At 43.0% G+C, this 18,284-nt stretch overlaps 2 protein-coding genes across 3 annotated transcripts; both read right to left on the bottom strand.

Annotated features, from left to right (window-relative positions):
- Positions 1–1,044: 1,044 nt before the first annotated feature.
- On the bottom strand, positions 1,045–7,159 carry vsig10l (V-set and immunoglobulin domain containing 10 like). Its single transcript, XM_035745776.2, has 12 exons — positions 6,418–7,159; positions 5,797–6,126; positions 5,237–5,509; positions 4,570–4,836; positions 4,108–4,353; positions 3,716–3,994; positions 3,196–3,288; positions 2,405–2,629; positions 1,984–2,100; positions 1,842–1,882; positions 1,659–1,754; positions 1,045–1,391 (listed from the first exon to the last, which is right to left on the bottom strand). The coding sequence occupies exons 1-12, from the start codon at positions 6,488–6,490 to the stop codon at positions 1,317–1,319; spliced, it is 2,115 nt and encodes a 704-aa protein (XP_035601669.1). The 5' UTR covers positions 6,491–7,159; the 3' UTR covers positions 1,045–1,316.
- Positions 7,160–8,252: 1,093 nt separating this feature from the next.
- Positions 8,253–12,531, bottom strand: LOC118364320 (electron transfer flavoprotein subunit beta-like). Of its 2 annotated transcripts, none has more exons than XM_035745774.2 (7): positions 12,370–12,531; positions 11,024–11,182; positions 10,422–10,580; positions 10,248–10,310; positions 9,619–9,777; positions 9,286–9,502; positions 8,253–8,993 (listed from the first exon to the last, which is right to left on the bottom strand). In XM_035745774.2, the coding sequence occupies exons 1-6, from the start codon at positions 12,418–12,420 to the stop codon at positions 9,332–9,334; spliced, it is 762 nt and encodes a 253-aa protein (XP_035601667.1). In that variant the 5' UTR covers positions 12,421–12,531; the 3' UTR covers positions 8,253–8,993; positions 9,286–9,331. The 2 variants fall into 2 exon arrangements, with proteins under 2 accessions (XP_035601667.1, XP_035601668.1); XM_035745775.2 differs by having other exon boundaries at positions 12,266–12,397.
- Between the last annotated feature and the right edge of the window lie 5,753 nt (positions 12,532–18,284).

Below are 18,284 nucleotides of genomic sequence, written 5' to 3'. Positions count from 1 at the left end.
CAGCACTCTGATGACGCACACCCACTCCACGGCACTCTGATGACCCACACCCACTCCACAGCACTCTGATGACACACACCCACTCCACGGCACTCTGATGACCCACACCCACTCTGATGACCCACACCCACTCCACAGCACTCTGATGACGCACACCCACTCCACAGCACTCTGATGACACACACCCACTCCACGGCACTCTGATGACCCACACCCACTCCACGGCACTCTGATGACCCACACCCACTCCACAGCACTCTGATGACACACACCCACTCCACAGCACTCTATTCCTACACAGGAGCAGCAGGTTCATCCTGCCCACATATTCCAGAGGTTAAGACGGTCATGAGGCTTTTTAACGAGTGTCATGGAATAACTTGTTTATGCAGTCTTTCTATTGGAAAATGTTGTTGCCTGTTTTCCCAGAGTAGGATAGAAAACAGAATTTTGAATCAGACTATTCTTTTAGGGATACTATCGTTGGTTCATGTGCCTTTGTCTTAATAATGGGTTTCTATTTTTGATCGTGTGTTGGTCATGGTTGCAGGTTCTGTCATTGATGATGCATGCATGCTGTGATATAGCAATTTCCCAAGTTGAGATTAATAAAGTAACTCTACTCAACTCATGTTGACTCCAATGCTTCCCACAGTTGTGTCAATTTGGCTGGATGTCCTTTAGGTGGTGGACCATTCTTGAAACACATGGGGCACTGTTGCGTTTTGAAAACCCTAGCAGTGTTTCCAGTTCTTGATACTAACCAGTGTGTCCGTCTCCTACTACCATACCCTGTTCAAAGGCACTTAAAGCTTTTGCTTTGCCATTCCCCCTTTGAATGGCATACATACACAATCCTTGTCTCAAGGCTTAAAAATCCTTCTTTAACCAGTCTCCTCTCCTACACTGATTGAAGTGGATTAAACAAGTGTTATCAATAAGGGAGCATAGCTTTCACCTGGATTGACCTGGTCAGTCTGTCATGGAAAGAGCAGGTGTTCATTATGTTTTGTACACTCAGTGTATCTATACAATAGACACTGCCATTTTTATAATATTTATTTAAAATAAACATCAGTACAAAGTTTGCTGATCACAGAGATTGGCGTTCAGATATACATGTATTTACAAATTTGGTTGAAGCAGAAACATAATTTTGATTAAGAAACACCATAGTCAGTTCTGCAGTTACAGAGAGCAACATATCCCCATATGCTTTTCACATTAGTGATAAAATAATATTACGAATATAAAATATGAAAACATTCAAGACATAAAATATTGCACATCACAGTGAAAATAACAGTTTTATTCATTTACACAATTGTGGCAGTTCTCACAGGGGGAGGAGCGACAAACGTGGGGAGAGGGATTGACCGCTCAGCCGGAGCCTGGAAAAGATATCAGATACAAAGCATGGCTGGTAAATCATTTCTGAATAGACATTCCTACATTTCTATATGTTCTAACCCAGTAGCAATTCCACAGGGACCATATTCACAAAGCGTCTCAGAGTTGGAGTCTTATTCATTATGGTTTAAAAGGCAAAATTGATCCTAGATCAGCACTCCAACTCAACTATGTTTTGTGAATACGGGCCCTGATGTGTACTTCAGATATTTTGAAAGTGCATGTCATGACAAGGCGGGGTGAATTACCGCCTGCGATGTCATTTTGTTGTAATCAGGCAGTGGTTTGAGTCCTCCAGTCAGCAGGTGGTTGGGAGTGTTTACGTCTGGTTGGGTTGACGCCACCTGCATGGGGTGGGAAGGGGGGTTCTACAGTACTGATAGGAATATGACATTTGTGCAATAATACATTTCCCCAGTTACTGATATTACCTTCTCTACTGCTCTGGGCACAGGATATCTGTTCTGTTGACCTATGAAACAGAAACACAATTTTAGAGCGAAAGCCACTTGATTCCGGATGTGATAATAAAAAAAGGAAGGAAGATCAGGGGATTGAGAGTAGTGCTCCTACGTTTCTTCCTGCAGCAGTAGACACAGAGGTATATGAGGCCGATGAGGAGGAGGAGGAAGAGGAGGCCACAGGGGATCCCGACAGCGAGGCCTATAATCTGTGGTCTGCTCAGACCACCTGTCATACCAGCACAGACACAGTACAATCTGTTAGAGCAGCACTCACAGAGCCTACTCTCCACTGATGCGCCAAAGGCGACATGGAAGCATAATGTTTACTAGAAGTTTAACTTTACCAGTATCATGTAGAAGTCTACCTTTATGTTAACATCCAGCTCATTCAACAAAACAACAGACTATCTTATAAAGAAATGAATGCATTGCTTCACATGAAACAACACCAAGCCTACTAGTAAGTGGCAATCAGATTAGCACCCTCCAAACAATCTAAATAGGAATACTATCCAAGTCAGTTCAAATACCGGGTCCAATTCTCTGCACCGCTGATGGTTCCCCCTGAGTTCGTCCAGCAATGGGGATGACCCGGAAGTAGTATGTGGATTTGGGATCCAGAACAGAGATATCAGTGCTCCGGGAGGAACCGGGCCTCTGCTGAATGCTCCGGAATCCCTCTATGGCTCTTTTCCTTCGGCTGCCATTTTTAGTGACAGTTAGGAGGTCTGGTCCGCTCATCTGAATGTCAAAGCCTTCAAAGCAACAGAGGGACAGAAACCAGTGTTGAGCAGTACTTAAAAGGGATGTTCCATATCATTTGACATTAACTACAGTCAAGATACATGGAAAACCAGGTCAAATGTCAAATTGTATCCCGAAGCTGTCACTACAGAGTGGTATTATACAAGGTTCTCAGCCAACTGCTTGAAGACAGACTTATAGACCAAATCCGACATAAAAGGAAAATGGCAACAAGAAAGCACTCATTTAAAAAAATAAAATTGGTTAAGACCTATTAGGCTAAAATATCAGTTTCTCACACCAAAGAATTTTGCACTCTAGAACAAAGCCGGATAGTCCAGATGGTCTCAGACATTAAGCAATATTTACAGTACACCCCCATCTACTGTGTTTGGATTTGCATCTTTTCCCACCCGCATTTTTGGTGAGGTCGAGCAGTTCAGCAGTGAGATCAAAATAATTTTAACAAATGGTTGTCAAATAACAAAGGCTAAATTGTGGAAAACACTATTCTTAGATTCTGACAATATTGTTTTTACAGGAACATTTGAGAGAGTAGGTACGTCGGCAGCTTTACCTGTAATCACAGAGGTGGGAGGGACCTCCCAGGTCATTGTGACGATGGTTCCATTTTTATTAGGGAAAAGACTGGAATCTGAGATGGTGGGGCCTGGAGAGGGGTGAGAGGAATACTATGGAGCTTTGTGTAAAAAAAAAAAATATATATATATATATATATATATAAAAAAGCATGTTTTTCTTTACACAGTCTAAGACCCCATTGTGCTGCTTCAGTCGAGTAACTCTAGTGCTCCAAAACTTTCAGGTAACATCTGATTCTCCAGTCATTTAAATACAGTACAACTCCTTCCCAGTGCTCAGCACAGAGATCACATGATGTATGTTTAACCACATGCTGTAACTATTGTATAGCGTAAAACACTACTATAACAGTGGATCAAAATCTTACATAAAGTCTTTCAAATTTCACAGTGACCCAACAAGTAAGCAAAACCATGCATTTCGCTCTAACTCTATCCATAACCCAAGAGAAACAGGCCGCTAACCACCACCTGAGAAACTGGTCGATGACATACCCAGTAACTGAGTCTTTATTCCATTGTTGCCCAGTGGGTTGCTACAGTTACAGGTGTAAGTGTAGAGCTGAGCAGTGCTGGTGTTAAAATCATGGATGTTGAGCTGCGCAGTGTCCACGCTGATCTGGTACTGCAAGCCATTGGCTAAGAGCTCGGTACCTTTGGACCATGTGACCATAGCCTTGGGCGTGGCCTGGCTGTTGCAGTGGATGGTGACCACTATTTTACCCTCTCGGTCCACTGTGGTCAAGACCATCGGTAAAAACTTTGCAGGACCAGCTAAGGAGTAATGAGACCACTAGTTATCCTGTGTGATCCTCAAACATTGTTTGTTGTGCAGACCTGCAAAATGCATGGACCTTACATAGTCTAGTATGGAATAAGTAACTCACTGGCAGTAATATTGCACCATGTCTGACGGAGGGGGTGATTGGCCCTACAGAGGACCATTTTCCCATTGAGGTCCTGAGAGGCAGGTATGGTCAGATTGAAGTCTCCAGCACCGCTGGTGGCATTCGTCAAGGCAGGAAAGGACAGCAGGGCTTCTGGGGTGCCTCCTGGCCACCGGCAGTGGAACTGCAGGTCGACATTTCCGTTCACTGCATTGACTGAGCACAGTGGGCTGGCTGCCGGGCTCTCTGTAATGGTAGGAAGACAAGGGCGGGGTAATTAGAACACTTGCACCCTAAATAAATGCAAAAAGCTTATCGGTTTGGCGCACACACACAGGTTGTGTAGCACAGACACAATGGTCCATCCAGATGTTTAAAAGACCCCTTACACTAAGATCAATGATATCAACCACCACAAAACATGTGTACCGTATTACCCCTCAACAGACGCTAATACTCTACCATAAACGTTGACTGTCAAGTTCCTCTTGCGCTGCACACCAGTGTTCACATTGACCAGCACACAGGTGTATATGCCCCCCTGGCTAGTTTGGACATTGGTCAGATTGAGACTTCCTCCTTGGGAAACGGGCAGGGTCTGACCCCCAAACATCCAGGAGGCGGAGGGTTGGGGAACCCCGTCGGCCTGACAGGAGAGAGAGAGGGTATCTCCAGAAACAAAGAAGGCCTGGGACGGACTGGCTCCAAGCATGGGCTCGTCTGGTCCATCTACGGGAGACGGTAGTGGAAAGGGAAGTCAGATGACCATTTAAGGGCATATCGCTGTCATCAAATGGCTGGTTAAAGTAGATGTCATTTGTGTGATAGCATTTTGTTGTGCAGTGTAGGGTAGAAGAGTAAGAAAGTGAGGAGGACTATTGCCATTTGCACATGCGAGTTCCATATAGAGGAGTTGAAGGAAATAAAGACATGCAGTGGGGAAGTGGATTTGTGAGACAGGGAAACATGTTTTCAGTAAAGGATTAAAGGATAAACGATTCAACTACAAAACTAGAGACATGCGAGTAATTACGGGTGCACAAGACAGAACATAACTAATAAAGTAGAATAAAAGTAATGCTCAGACTAATGCTTCGGACAAATAAGGCGAGATTCAAATACTCCTTACAGAGAACAGTTATATTCCTATGAAATGTGACAGTGCTGAAAGGGTTGGTCAGGACCAAGGTGTAAGGTCCTGTGTCGTTCCGGTTGAGCTGATGGATGACCAGGCTCTTCTGGCCCACTGTGTAGTGAGAGTTGTTCTGTATCTCCACACTGTTAAAGTACCACCTCCACTGGTCGGCCTCACCCTGCAGTGTACTGTACTGCAAAGTGAACTTTTCGGCTCCCTCTAAGGCATCGTCAGGCTTTATGTTCACAGACACGTTCCGGATGTAGTCTGAAAGCAGACAGTTGGGGTAAAGGACACAGATGGATGGACAAACCATATTGCTTCTCCATGGTGAGGAGGACAATGGAGCTACATAATTCCTTGAACAGGTATAAGAAACATACATGAAATCCTAACATGACTAAACTCTACATGAAGTCTAATATTCAACTAAAATGTGTAACATTCAACTAAAAGGTGTGCTCAAAGGAGAATATCTATTGAAACTGCTTTTTTACTACAGGAATATGATTAATCTGGGTCTGGGTAACTGGCACCAAATGACCAAGACTCACCATAGACCTTCAGCACAAATGTGGCTGAGACAGTTTTGAATCCAGACTTGACTATCTCCACAGTGTAGGTGTTACTGTAGACAAATGACACATTTCGGAAGGTGAGGGACCCATTGGTCTCAATCTTCAGCACATCACGGTGATCGATGGCTATGTCTGGTGCAACACTGGAGCCAAGGGTCCAGGTAACCACAGGTAAATTCCCCATCTTCCATGTGACCACAGGGTCAGGTACACCACTGATGGTCACTCCCAGAGTCACATTGCTGCCAACAGTGGTGTTGACCAGTGAGGGTCCCAGGGGAGAGATGGTCAAATCACAGTTCACACCTGTAGTTGATCATAATGAAGCAAAGAATTAATGGAAATGTTAACATTAATACAAAGTTGATTAAGGGTCACAAATTGTAACTAAATCCTACACAAAAATAGGATCTCAATCATCTCGTGATACATTATATATGGTCACAATTTATTTGGTAGTTAATTAGGTGAATTAATAATTTGTTTATTGTATAATTTATAGGTTTACAATATGGTGTAAGCCCATAGAAAGCAGGCTAGTTTTGTTCATTGGCACGTGACATACAAAATTAAACAGCATGATAAATTAAAACTTACCTCCAATCATAAATATCAATAGAATTAACTTTAAAATGTGCCATTTGTGGACACCAAACTGGTCCGAAGACATTCTTATTTTTTTTTTTTTTTTTTTACTTGAAAGAGAAGTCCACGAAAACCGAAACCATAAATTGCCCACAACTTTCACATAAAAATAATATTCCACATTTTAGCTTTTTAAGATACCACAAAAATATCTGGGTAGTCCTTGTGCAAGTTCGATGGACAACTGATGTAATACAATCGCTCCTGCGTTGTGTCCTCTACTGCACTCAACCTTGCTTCACTGTCGAGATGTCCGGGCTATCTGTCATCAAGATTCGACAGCAATTCACCTGTGTCGATGCCAAAGCCTTGATTGGTAAAATATTGGTGAACGCGGGCTTTACTTTTACAAGCAAACAAACGTTCAATAAACAATGAAAACGTGACTGCTTGTTGAGCTTTGAGGTGGGACAGTCCTTTACTATATCAATATCTACAGGTAAACTAGTCTATAATTGCATATTCAACCAAACAGTAATGTGACAAAGAAGAGGAATATGATTTATTGCGCAGTCACCTAGACGTTGACACAAAATAAAAAGGTGTAGGCTGGTGATTTACCAGTGTTTTAGGTCTATTGTAACAGAATGATCTGACTAATGAAAGGTAACCGGTTGGACTGCATTCTTTCCATCACCTATTGCGCTTGTACTCTGGGAGAAACCAAAGATCTCCCCGCCTTAACAACCGGAGTTGTTGTTCACAAAGCAACACGGCTGGGCTGCCTAGCTCTCGACTATCCTTTCTTTGGATTGGTGGACACATCTCAATTTTGTCATCTATTTTGAATATTCGAGGAGGGTTGTTGACGTCAACCGTCTGTATTCAATGGAGACGCTATGATACTAGCTTCATGCCATGAAAAGTCAGTCATTGAGACAACTCCGATTTAAAGTGTTTTTTTTTTCTCAAGGTTGCGGGGATGTCACGTTTCCTACTTATCGGTACACTCGTAATAACTTAAGATTTTTTTCATTTCTATTTGATCAAATAAACCTTACGGAGCAAATATGCCATAATGTTTTTGTTGTTGACCAAATTCGACACTCATTAACCTCAATACAAAACCGCCACCTGCTGGAGGGAGAAAGATTTCCCGCCGAGTTTGGACTTTTCCTCTCTGGAGAAACAACCTTGGTGTCTGGTCCCAAGGAATGGGCCAATCACACACAGCTATTCCAGTTATTGGTTACCACTGATATAGTTTAGTTCCACTGAGGGAGTTCTATTAACCTGAGCTGCAGTGCACCCGTCAATGGCCCGTGACTTGAACCGGCAAAAGGAGAGGGAGGAGCGCCCTTCTCAAATCGAACAGTAATCTGTGCCTCATGGTCAGGTTGTCAACAAGGCAGCACAGTGCATCACCTAGAAACATACATCTCTTTTCCATAAAATATGTTGTTGGAATTTTCAAATCAAGTTTTCATTGAGAAGGCATATTTATCAAAAGCAATCATTTTTGCATATAAAAACAGAATCCTACTCATTACTCCCATGTGCCACTAGCCTCAGCTGCACAACTCTTGTCTTGAGCAGACTTCATTGCCGCTTTGAACAGCCCCTGGCTCACGCCCATCCTCTCATAAAATTACTTTTGCTACACAGTTAGGAAACCATTTAAGATAAGAGTACCATCTTCCTCAGGGATTTAGGGGGTTCAAAACATGCCCTCTAATGACTGGATGCTTGTTGCCAAGTACTTGCTACTCAAGAGACTATCTTAAAACCAAAACAATATGGAAAGACAGAATACAACAACATAGAATGACAGTGGAAAACAGCAGATGTAGATATGAAAAAGATACCTTTATTGTTATGGTAGGATGCTGTACATTCTAAACAGAAGAGGCGCTTATGGTAAAAAGTAAACTGCGTGTGTTTTTAAAATCATTTTCCCACATCTGAGAGACACTGTCCAACCGGAGCTGCCACCCAACTCAGAAATAATTATATTTATATAAACTTTATACAAACCAAGTCAGTAAACATATCACAAACCCTGAATGCACATTCAGCACTGCAGCTTTGGGTTCTTATTTACACATGGCATCCAACTCAAACTGCATAGCCCAGATGTGTCATTGTAGGGCTTCGTGATAGGGTTTTCATAGGTCCATGTTACAGATGAAAATGTTATTGTGACACTCTTGAATGTACAGTGCAACACATACAGAAACATGGATGAAAGAAAGTTACTGACATATTACTGGTTTGGAAGTTGTGCATTTTTTTAGTCTAGGTCCTCCATACCTAGTTACCTATACTCACAGGCAAGATACATTAATTACAATACAGATGTACCATGTGGATTAAATTGCACAATAACAACAGACCCTCTTCTTCTTCACCCTCTTGGCTGTGTGGGTTCCTATAGGACAGTGTTTCTCAGTGTCCCTTTATTCCAGGTCAGTAGGCTACTATCATGGAAGTCAGAGTTAAACAGAGGGCCGTGTGGCGATGGGTTCTGCCTTATGCAACCAGTCCTCCACGTTTGCTAAATTACTTTGTTCCATCTCTCAAACAGAGACCTGCAAAATGAAAGGGGGATATGACATATTACAGCCAAATAGAAACAGAAACACTGAGCTTGGTCAAGTACAGTACACTATGGCAAAGGTCTGCGTTTCCAGTTGAGGAAATTTGGTGGAAGAAGCATATGATTGTACAATCTTCACTATTCCACAAAAATGAAATATTCTCTCAACATTCACAAGAGTAAGTTGTTAAATGAACATGAAATTCATCAGTGCTCTGACATTTTCTAATGGCTTACAAATATTATCTCAAACAGTCATACTGTTTTTAGGTATTGAGACTCACCCCTCTGTGTGTCCCCTGCACTCCCCCTTTGGCTCCCACAGGGCCTCTAGATTGTTCCGTTAGCCTTGAGTTTGGCGACCAGGTCATCCACCGTCTCCACCTTCACTCCAGCCAGTCTCGTTGGGGGCTCGTCCACCCTCAACACCTCCACTCGCGACACCATGTCCACCCCCAGGTCTGCTGGTTTCATGTTGGCTATCTTCTTCTTCTTGGCTTTCTGGTAGGTGGAGGGAGAAGGAGATGAGAAATTAAAGTGCTATGTGTGTGTGTGTGTGTGTGTGTGTGTGTGTGTGTGTGTGCACTTTGTGAGGAAATGTACATTGTGTGTATTACCATGATGTTGGGCAGGGTGGCGTATCTGGGGGTGTTGAGTCGAAGGTCTGCTGTGAGGACGGCTGGCATGCTGATTTTGATGGTCTCTAGACCACCATCGATTTCCCTCACCACCTTCACCTTTTCCCCATCGATGGTCACCTCAGAGGCAAATGTGCCCTGCAAGAATGGGAGGTCCTAAATTTAGTAGATGTCATAATCCACATTGAGATTAAATATTATCTGAAATTAACAAATGAATTTATAACTAAAATAAAGCCTTCTTTCCTATGTTACCTGACAACTGTAAACCCGTTGTAGGCCACAAGGCAATCCAAGTGTGACATCTGGTGGTTTAACCATGTAAATACACCCTAATTTTGCCCTTCATTTGGCCTTTGGTCTACTTTTCAGTGCAGACTGTGTTGACTGTTGTGACATAATCTAAGGCCTGCTAGTTCAGCTGGTCTCTTCACCTGACATTACATCGATATGCTAATGCTTATAAAGACCATGAGAAAAGGTCCTGGTCTGGATTACAATGGTATCCAAGTCAGCACTTAACAGTAAACAAGGCCTCTATGCTCTGAGATCAGTTTAGTGATTCCTGCTGAGAAAAAGGATAACAACAAGAAGAAACCACTACTGACCTGAGGCCAGTCTAACAAGGCTGCCGTCATCTGACCTGTCTGGTTACAGTCATCGTCAATAGCCTGTCAAAAAATACCAACACAATCAGTGAGCATTACATGAGATCATGAGGTTCGATTTCAAAGTCAACTGGCATTGGTGTGGCAGTGGCGCAATCTATTGCATCGGATGACCTGTTTGCCCAGGATGACGAGTGAGGCCTCCTCCTTCTTGGCTAGGGCAGCAAAGATCTTGGCGATCTGCAGGGGTCCCATGGCCTCGTAGTCTTTTCCTGAGACCTCCACGTGGATGCCGCGGTCACACCCCATGGCCAGTGCAGTACGGATGGTCTCCTACACACACACACACACACACACACACACACACACACACACACACACACACAGTACAAACGCTTGAGCGGTAGGGTTCTCAAAATTATATAAGAACAATGACAGAATAATACAATCATTAGCACAGTCAAGTTGGAAGTGACCATCTGCAGAATCCGTCTTACAATAGAATGAAAACATACTCATGACCACTATCCTAATGAAGAAACAAGATCCAAAGCTTCCCTCCAAATGTTAGCTATTGAAGGACTGTGAAGGAGGATGTAGCCTAATGATACAGAACGTTCAGATAGAAATGAAGCCTAAAACTACAGGATCTTAAGATAGAAATTAATAGAGTAGAACAGATATGTATAATGTCATGTAGAACAAGGAAAATGTTCTGCATCGTTGAATACACCTGACTTCAAAATGGTGTCGCCAGAGCATTCCGTCACTCTTACCGTTACTTGCGTGGGCCCACAGCTGACGGCCACCACCTCTTTGATGAACTTCTTCTCCTTGAGTTTGACAGCCTCTTCTACAGCGATCTCACAGAAGGGGTTCATGGAGTGCTTGACGCCATCTGTCACCACCCCGCTGTGGTCGGGCTTCACGCGGATCTAGGGGAGAGAGCAGGGTTGTCTTCATTAGGCACCAAACAGAAAAAACACTGAAAAAGGGTGGGACTACCTGAACTTCAATAAGAAATGCTAATTCAGTTTCAAAGAGCTTTGCCCTACTGAACATAAGTGACTACTGGATAGTCACTCAGAAGGGTCAGAGAGAGACAGACGAAGACAGAGGCTGGAGACATGAAGTCAATGTGCCGGAGTTGAGTGTGGGGACACTGTGCAGTCTGGGCACTTGGAAATAGTTGTTGTGGGCCCAATGTAGGTGTGCTCTCAGAGCTTTCCAATTGAGTATGTGAGGTGAGGCAGTCAAACCAACTCTGGAACACTTTTCAAAGCCTGCCACTATCCCAATAGTATTGAACAGCCATTGTAAATAAACCTTTTAAAATGCCAAGATTCTGTCATCCCATATACATTAGTCACCTCATAAATACATGACTGGCCCAGACTCTGTCTCTCTCTCACAAACACACCACCCTCATGCCTCCCTTCCTCTGTCTGATAAGAGTTGGGGCAGCATATGGGACGGGAGAGGGTACAAACATAGCTTAACCGAGTGCATGGAGAGACAGCTACAGGGATCGAGTTGGGTGCAGCTGAAGCAGGAGTGCTCAGACTGTATGTAGTATGAAATAACTGGTAATAGATATGGTGTTAGGCTTCCTTTACAGCCAAATATTACCTTGGAACTATCTGATAGGAGTGGCTTGGATAGTGATAGCCTACTAAGTTATCGAACTGTCCTGATGCTGTGACACCTAGTTGATTTTATGTTTTTAAATCGCTCTGATGAAGCCTGAATGATGATTATACATGTAGCTTAATATTTGCAATACACTGTCACAACATAGTGACAATGTATTGTCAGCTAGCTTTCTTTTTTAATGTTGACAGTCGTTTATCGTTTTACCAATTCTAGAAGTAGCACGCTAGACAAATTAAACTGTTACCTAGACAACCCTGTAACGACCTTGGCATTTTCCTTGAAGTTATGGTTGTTAGTTGAACAGGCTTGACATTCGAACAATGAATGCTAGCTTGCTAAATTAACCCTTCATCCCATCTACCCACCTTAACGGTAGCTAGCTACCATAGCCATATGAAGTCTCGAATGGAAATTCCGCACGTGAAATGTTGAATTGTTTTAAAATAGAAGACAGTGGGGAAGTAGCTACCTTGACAGCATAGTCAATTACACGTTTAACTCCAACAAGAACCCGCGACATTGTTAGCGATTCTTCGGTTCAGCAATGAACAGTAGCTAGTTACCGAGTCACTACAACGAACCTTCACCCAAGAAGCAGGAGACTCGTATTCTGCTAGCAGCACAAATGATAACGTCACTTCGGTATGGTAATGAGGAAACCTTTCAAATAAATGGATAATTCATTCAAAAGACATTGAATTGTAATCAATAGCCACATCCATTGTGACAACAAGAAAATGCAATGAGTAAGTTATGAAAACGAATCCCAAATATGTTTTTATAGTATTTATTTTTATACCAATAATGAAAAAGACATGACACTGGGGGCTATTGTGCCCCCCCCCCCATAGCCCCCAATGCAAGACACCGTAATAGACTGTACATGGGTTCCATATTGGCTCATAGAGATAAATGTTCTACCTGTTTCAGTTAAAGTGGGTGGGAAATATTAATTAGGGTCTCTACTAACCAAATATTATGGTTCGTTTTGGAGTGGGACAGTGTTGTACATATCCATCAGGACTTCGTTCTCAGCCAGCAGCAGCCCCCCTCCAAAACTACACATATTTGGTTGGTAGAGACCCTACTGAATATTTCCCAATCCACTTTAGCTGAGACAGGTAGAAAGGTTTTCTCTCTACACGCCAATAAGTATCCCATCTCCGTGCATTGCGTTGCAGTGAAAGGAGTGGGTGGAGTAAGGAGTCACCAGTACTCTGTATTAAACCAGTTGCCCAGCACAAGACCAATTCAAGTTTTGCAGACTCTACTGAGTATTCCCAATAACATATTTGTATTTGTATTTTATTAAAAGTGTATTTATTTAAATATAGCCTATGTAACAGCATAACTTTAGACCGTGCCCTCGCCCATACCCGGGCGCAAACCAGGGACCCTCTGCACACATGAACAACCCACACCCACGAAGCATCGTTACCCATCGATCCACAAAAACTGCGGCAAGGGGAACAACTACTTCAAGGTCTCAGAGCGAGTGACGTCACCGATTGAAACGCTATTTCGCGCGCACCACCGCTAACTAAACTAGCCGTTTCACATCCGTTACACCGACACAATAATTTTCAACATACTGGGATAAATAATGTAATATTGCAATACAAATACGTCAAATTACCAATACATTATTTCAGAGTGGGTTGCAATGCTGTGAAAAACAGTTGTACCATACTTGTGATTAAAAAAAATCGAAGTTTGCGTGTCTCTGCGGGGGAACTATTATTTTGAAAAAGAAAACCACGATCATACTGCTGCTAGGAGAACGGTAAATGCAGGAAAGGTCGGAAAGATTTGAGAGCGATTCCGTTGAAAAGAAGGCGGGTCTAAACGGGACCGCCCATTGTTGGAACCAATTAAACTATGTGAAATTGAAGACTGTCAGCAAAAGTGACCTGTAACCAATCACAGAGAACAAGCGGGTGCTCCTGCTATTTCAGTCGGACACAAAGCCCAGGAAATGTGTTCCACTCTTGGGTCAACTAGGGTAAAGGTCATGGTGTATTTAAAGGAATATCTCATCTTTATAAACTACTTACATGACGTGAAAACAACTCTTTATGTAAAAAAAATATAAATGTATTTGCACCGAATACAACAATTACAACAAGCCCTTAACCAACAATGCAGATTTTTTTTAAGTAAGTAAGAATATATTTGCCCAAAAATTAAAAATAAACTAAAGTTGGAAAAAAGTAACACAGTAAAATAACAATAACGAGGCTATATACTGTGGGTAACGGTACCGTGTCAATGTGCAGGGGTACAAGTTAGTTGAGGTAACTGAGGTAATATGCTACGCTACAGGACTGTTTTACTAGCACAGACTGGAATATGTTCAGGGATTCATCCAATGACATCGAGGAGTATACCACCTCAGTCACCAGGTTCATCAATAAGTACATTGATGACGTCGTCCCCACAGTGACCGTACATACATATTCCAACCAGAAGCCATGGATTACAGGAGACATCTACACCTGGCTAAAGGCAAGAGCTGCCGCTTTCAAGGAGTGGGACACTAATCCGGAGGCTTATAAGAAATCCACCTATGACTCAGACGAACCATCAAATAGGCAAAGTGTCAATACAGGACTAAGATTGAATCCCACTACACCGCCTCTGACGCTCGTCGGATGTTGCAGGGCTTGCAAACTATTACGGACTACAAAGGGAAACACAGACGCAAACTACCCAGTGACGCGAGCCAACCAGACGAGCTAAATGTCTTTTATGCTCGCTTCGAGGCAAGCAACACTGAAGCATGCATGAGAGCACCAGCTGTTCCAGACGACTGTGTGATACCGCTCTCTGTAGCCGATGTGAGCAAGACCTTAAAACAAGTCAACATTACACAAGGCCACAGGGCCAGATGGATTACCAGGACGTGTACTCAGAGCACGTGCGGAACAACTGGCAAGTGTCTTCACTGATATTTTCCACCCCTCCCTTACCGAGTCTGTAATACCTACATGTTTGAAGCAGACCACCATAGTCCCTGTGCCCAATAACACCAAGGTAACCTGCCTAAATGGCTACCACCCCGTAACACTCACGTCAGTAGCCATGAAGTGCTTTGAAAGGCTGGTCATGGCTCACATCAACGCCATCATCCCGGAAACCCTAGACCCACTCCAATTTGCATACTGCCCCAACAGATCCACAGATGACACAATCTCAATCGCACTCCACAATGCCCTTTTCCACCTGGACAGGATGGAACACACAAGGAACACGTATGTGAGAATGTTGTTCATTGACTACAGCTCAGCATTCAACACCATAGTGCCCACAAAGCTCATCACTAAGCTAAGGACCCTGGGACTAAACACCTCCCTCTGCAACTCGATCTTGGACTGCCTGACGGGCTGCCCCCAGTTGGTAAGGGTAGGCAACAACACATATGCCACGCTGATCCTCAACAGTGGGGCCCCTCAGGGGTGCGTGCTTAGTCCCCTCCTGTGAGGGCATGGCCATGCACGACTCCATCACCACCATTAAGTTTACTGACGACACAACAGTGGTAGGTCTGATCACCCACAACGACGAGACAGCCTATATATGGAGAAGGTCAGAGAACTGGCAGTCTGGTGCCAGGCCAACAACCCCTCCCTCAATGTGAGCAAGACAAAGGAGCTGATCATGGACTATAGGAAAAGGAGGGCCGAAAAGGCCCTCATTAATGACGGGGCTGCAGTGGAGCTGAGTTTCAAGTTCCTTGGTGTCCATGTCACCAACAAACTATCATGGTCCAAACACACCAAGACAGTCGTGAAGAGGGCACAACAACACCTTTTCCCCCTTAGGAGACTGAAAAGATTTGGCATGGGTCCTCAGATCCTCAAAACGTTCTACAGCTGCACCATCAAGAACATCCTGACCGGTTGCATCACTGTCTGGTATGGCAACCGCTTGGCATCCAACCGTAAGGTGCTACAAAGGGTAGTGCATATGGCCTAGTACATCACTGGGGCCAAGCTTCTTGCCATCCAGGCCTTCCGTCAGAGGAAGGCCACAAAAATTGTCAAAGATTTCAGTCACCCAAGTCATAGACTCTTATCTCTGCTACCGCACGGCAAGCGGTACCGGAGCATCAAGTCTAGGTCCAAAAGGCTCCTTAACAATTTCTACCCCCAAGCCATAAGACTGCTGAACAATTAATCAAATGGCCATGGACTATTTACATTGAATCCCCCCCCCCCCTTTGTTTTATCTATGCATCTATGCATAGTCTTTATTTTCTTTAAAAAAAGTTTATTTAGAAAATATCTTCTTAACTATATTTCTTGAACTGCAATGTTGGTTAAGAGCTTGTAAGTAAGCATTTCACGGTAAGGTCTACTACACCTGTGGTATGAATATATACATTTAGGTAGGGATAAAGTGACTATGCATGGATAGGGTTCAATAACACTTCATAGTAAAAAATGTTTTATGGGAATATAAGTCTGGTTCAAACAGGGCAGGCAGGTAATCTCAAGATTGTCCGTAGCACTTGAGGCTCCTCAGAAGAGGAAAAGAGGACCATTCTCCTCAGTGAATTTCATAAAATTTCATAAAATGTTAAATGTTGTAATATTTTTAAATAAAATTATACTAAATACAATCACGTCACCAAATAATCGATTAAAACACACCATTTTGCAAAGAAGCTGTACATTAGCCTCAACAGCACTCTGTAGGGTAGCACCATGGTGTAGCCGGAGGACAGCTAGCTTCTGCCCTCCTTTGGGTACATTGACTTCAATACAAAACCTAGGAGGCTCATGGTTCTCACCCCTTTCCATAGATTTAGACACAGTAATCATGACAACTTCTGGAGGACGTCCTCCAGCCTATCAGAGTTTTTGCAGCATGAACTGACATGATGTCCACCCAATCAAAGGATCAGAGATTTAATCTAGTACTGGAAGCATAAGCAACAGCTAGCTAGCACTGCGGTGTATACAGTGTGGTGAGTAGTTGACTCAACGAGAAAGATAATAGTTGAACAGTTTTGAATAAAACATTTAAAAAAAAAAATCAATTTCACTTTCACTTACTTAGATAGCAAATGCAGCTACCTAGTTTAGCCTACTGAAACACCCTGCTTAAACAGAAGGATGCTGTGTTAGCTAGCTGGCTATGACTTTCCAACACAACACTGGAACTCTTCCAAGTCAAGGTAAGCTTTTGCTATTACTCATTTATTGCCACCGGGGCCCGCCGGTGTAACTGCTGACTGACTGTACACTGTAACGTTACTGCATGATTGTAGCGGGTTTACTAACACCTTAGTTCTATTAGCTATGCTGACAATGTCGTTACTTTAGCTAATATGGTGACAAGGATGTGTGTAGCGGTTTGGCTTGGAAAGGTTTTTCGCATGGTCACACAGCTGAGCTGATGTGTTGTGCATTGAAGTCCAGAAGCAAATGGGAGAGGTGAGAGGAGAGCGCATAGATGCAAGAAGGAATACAACGTGTTTACACCTGGTCAGGGGTGTATTACATCCTATATCAGCGAGATGCAGGCAATAATTTGCAAGGCGGTATTGAATGTATGTTCATGTGTCAGTGTCTGTCAACTCAAATTTGTCTCTCGACTTGTTTGCACCTACTTTGTAAACTTTCATTCATCGACTTGGTTAAAGCAACCTCATAATGGGTATAGGGAAAGTTGAGTATCAGTAGCCTAAACCTATCGCTGTTACATTGAACTTGGTGAATGGAATATGAATGAGAATCATCCAAAATGTTGTAATAGAAATACAAATATTCCTCCCTCATCTTAAACGGCACTGACCGTCACTGATTTGTCGATACTTTTATGAACATGTTGGCCAAACAATCACACATTCAGTTAAAATCATACCTGAAAATATATACTCTTTGGAGGCCTCTCAGACTTTGAGAAAACACTCTTTGGAACCAGAAGCATAATCAAGCCCATGATATACAATATATCCTGAGGAATGGAAGAGTGAGCTGGCAATGGCATTAAAGATGCATAGAAATACAAATGGTTGCCATAAGCAGACGAAGAGAGGTCAACCCAGAATTTCAGTCCCCACTGAAAGGCTCCAGGGCTTGGTTTCCAAAAGCATCTTATGGCTAAGTTCATCTTAGAACCATAGAATCCTATGGTTCTAAGATGAACTTAGCTATAACATGCTTTTTGGAGAACCGGGCCCAGGTCTTTAATAGGCCCAGAACACTGTTACTCGCACAATTTCAGCTGCTTTATCACTAGGGATCTTTGATCTCTGGCAAACTCCTAAGACTGAGCTGAGTAGATCACATTTAGGGAAGCTGTCAAGAAAATGATCATGCTCACACAATCTAAAACGTATTAAATAATATCAAATATGCAACATGTTCCTTGGTGGTC

This window comes from Oncorhynchus keta, chromosome 31 (assembly GCF_023373465.1).
Source record: "Oncorhynchus keta strain PuntledgeMale-10-30-2019 chromosome 31, Oket_V2, whole genome shotgun sequence".
In the NCBI taxonomy this organism is placed as follows: Eukaryota; Metazoa; Chordata; class Actinopteri; order Salmoniformes; family Salmonidae; genus Oncorhynchus; species Oncorhynchus keta.
This window is presented reverse-complemented; position numbering and strand designations above follow the sequence as displayed.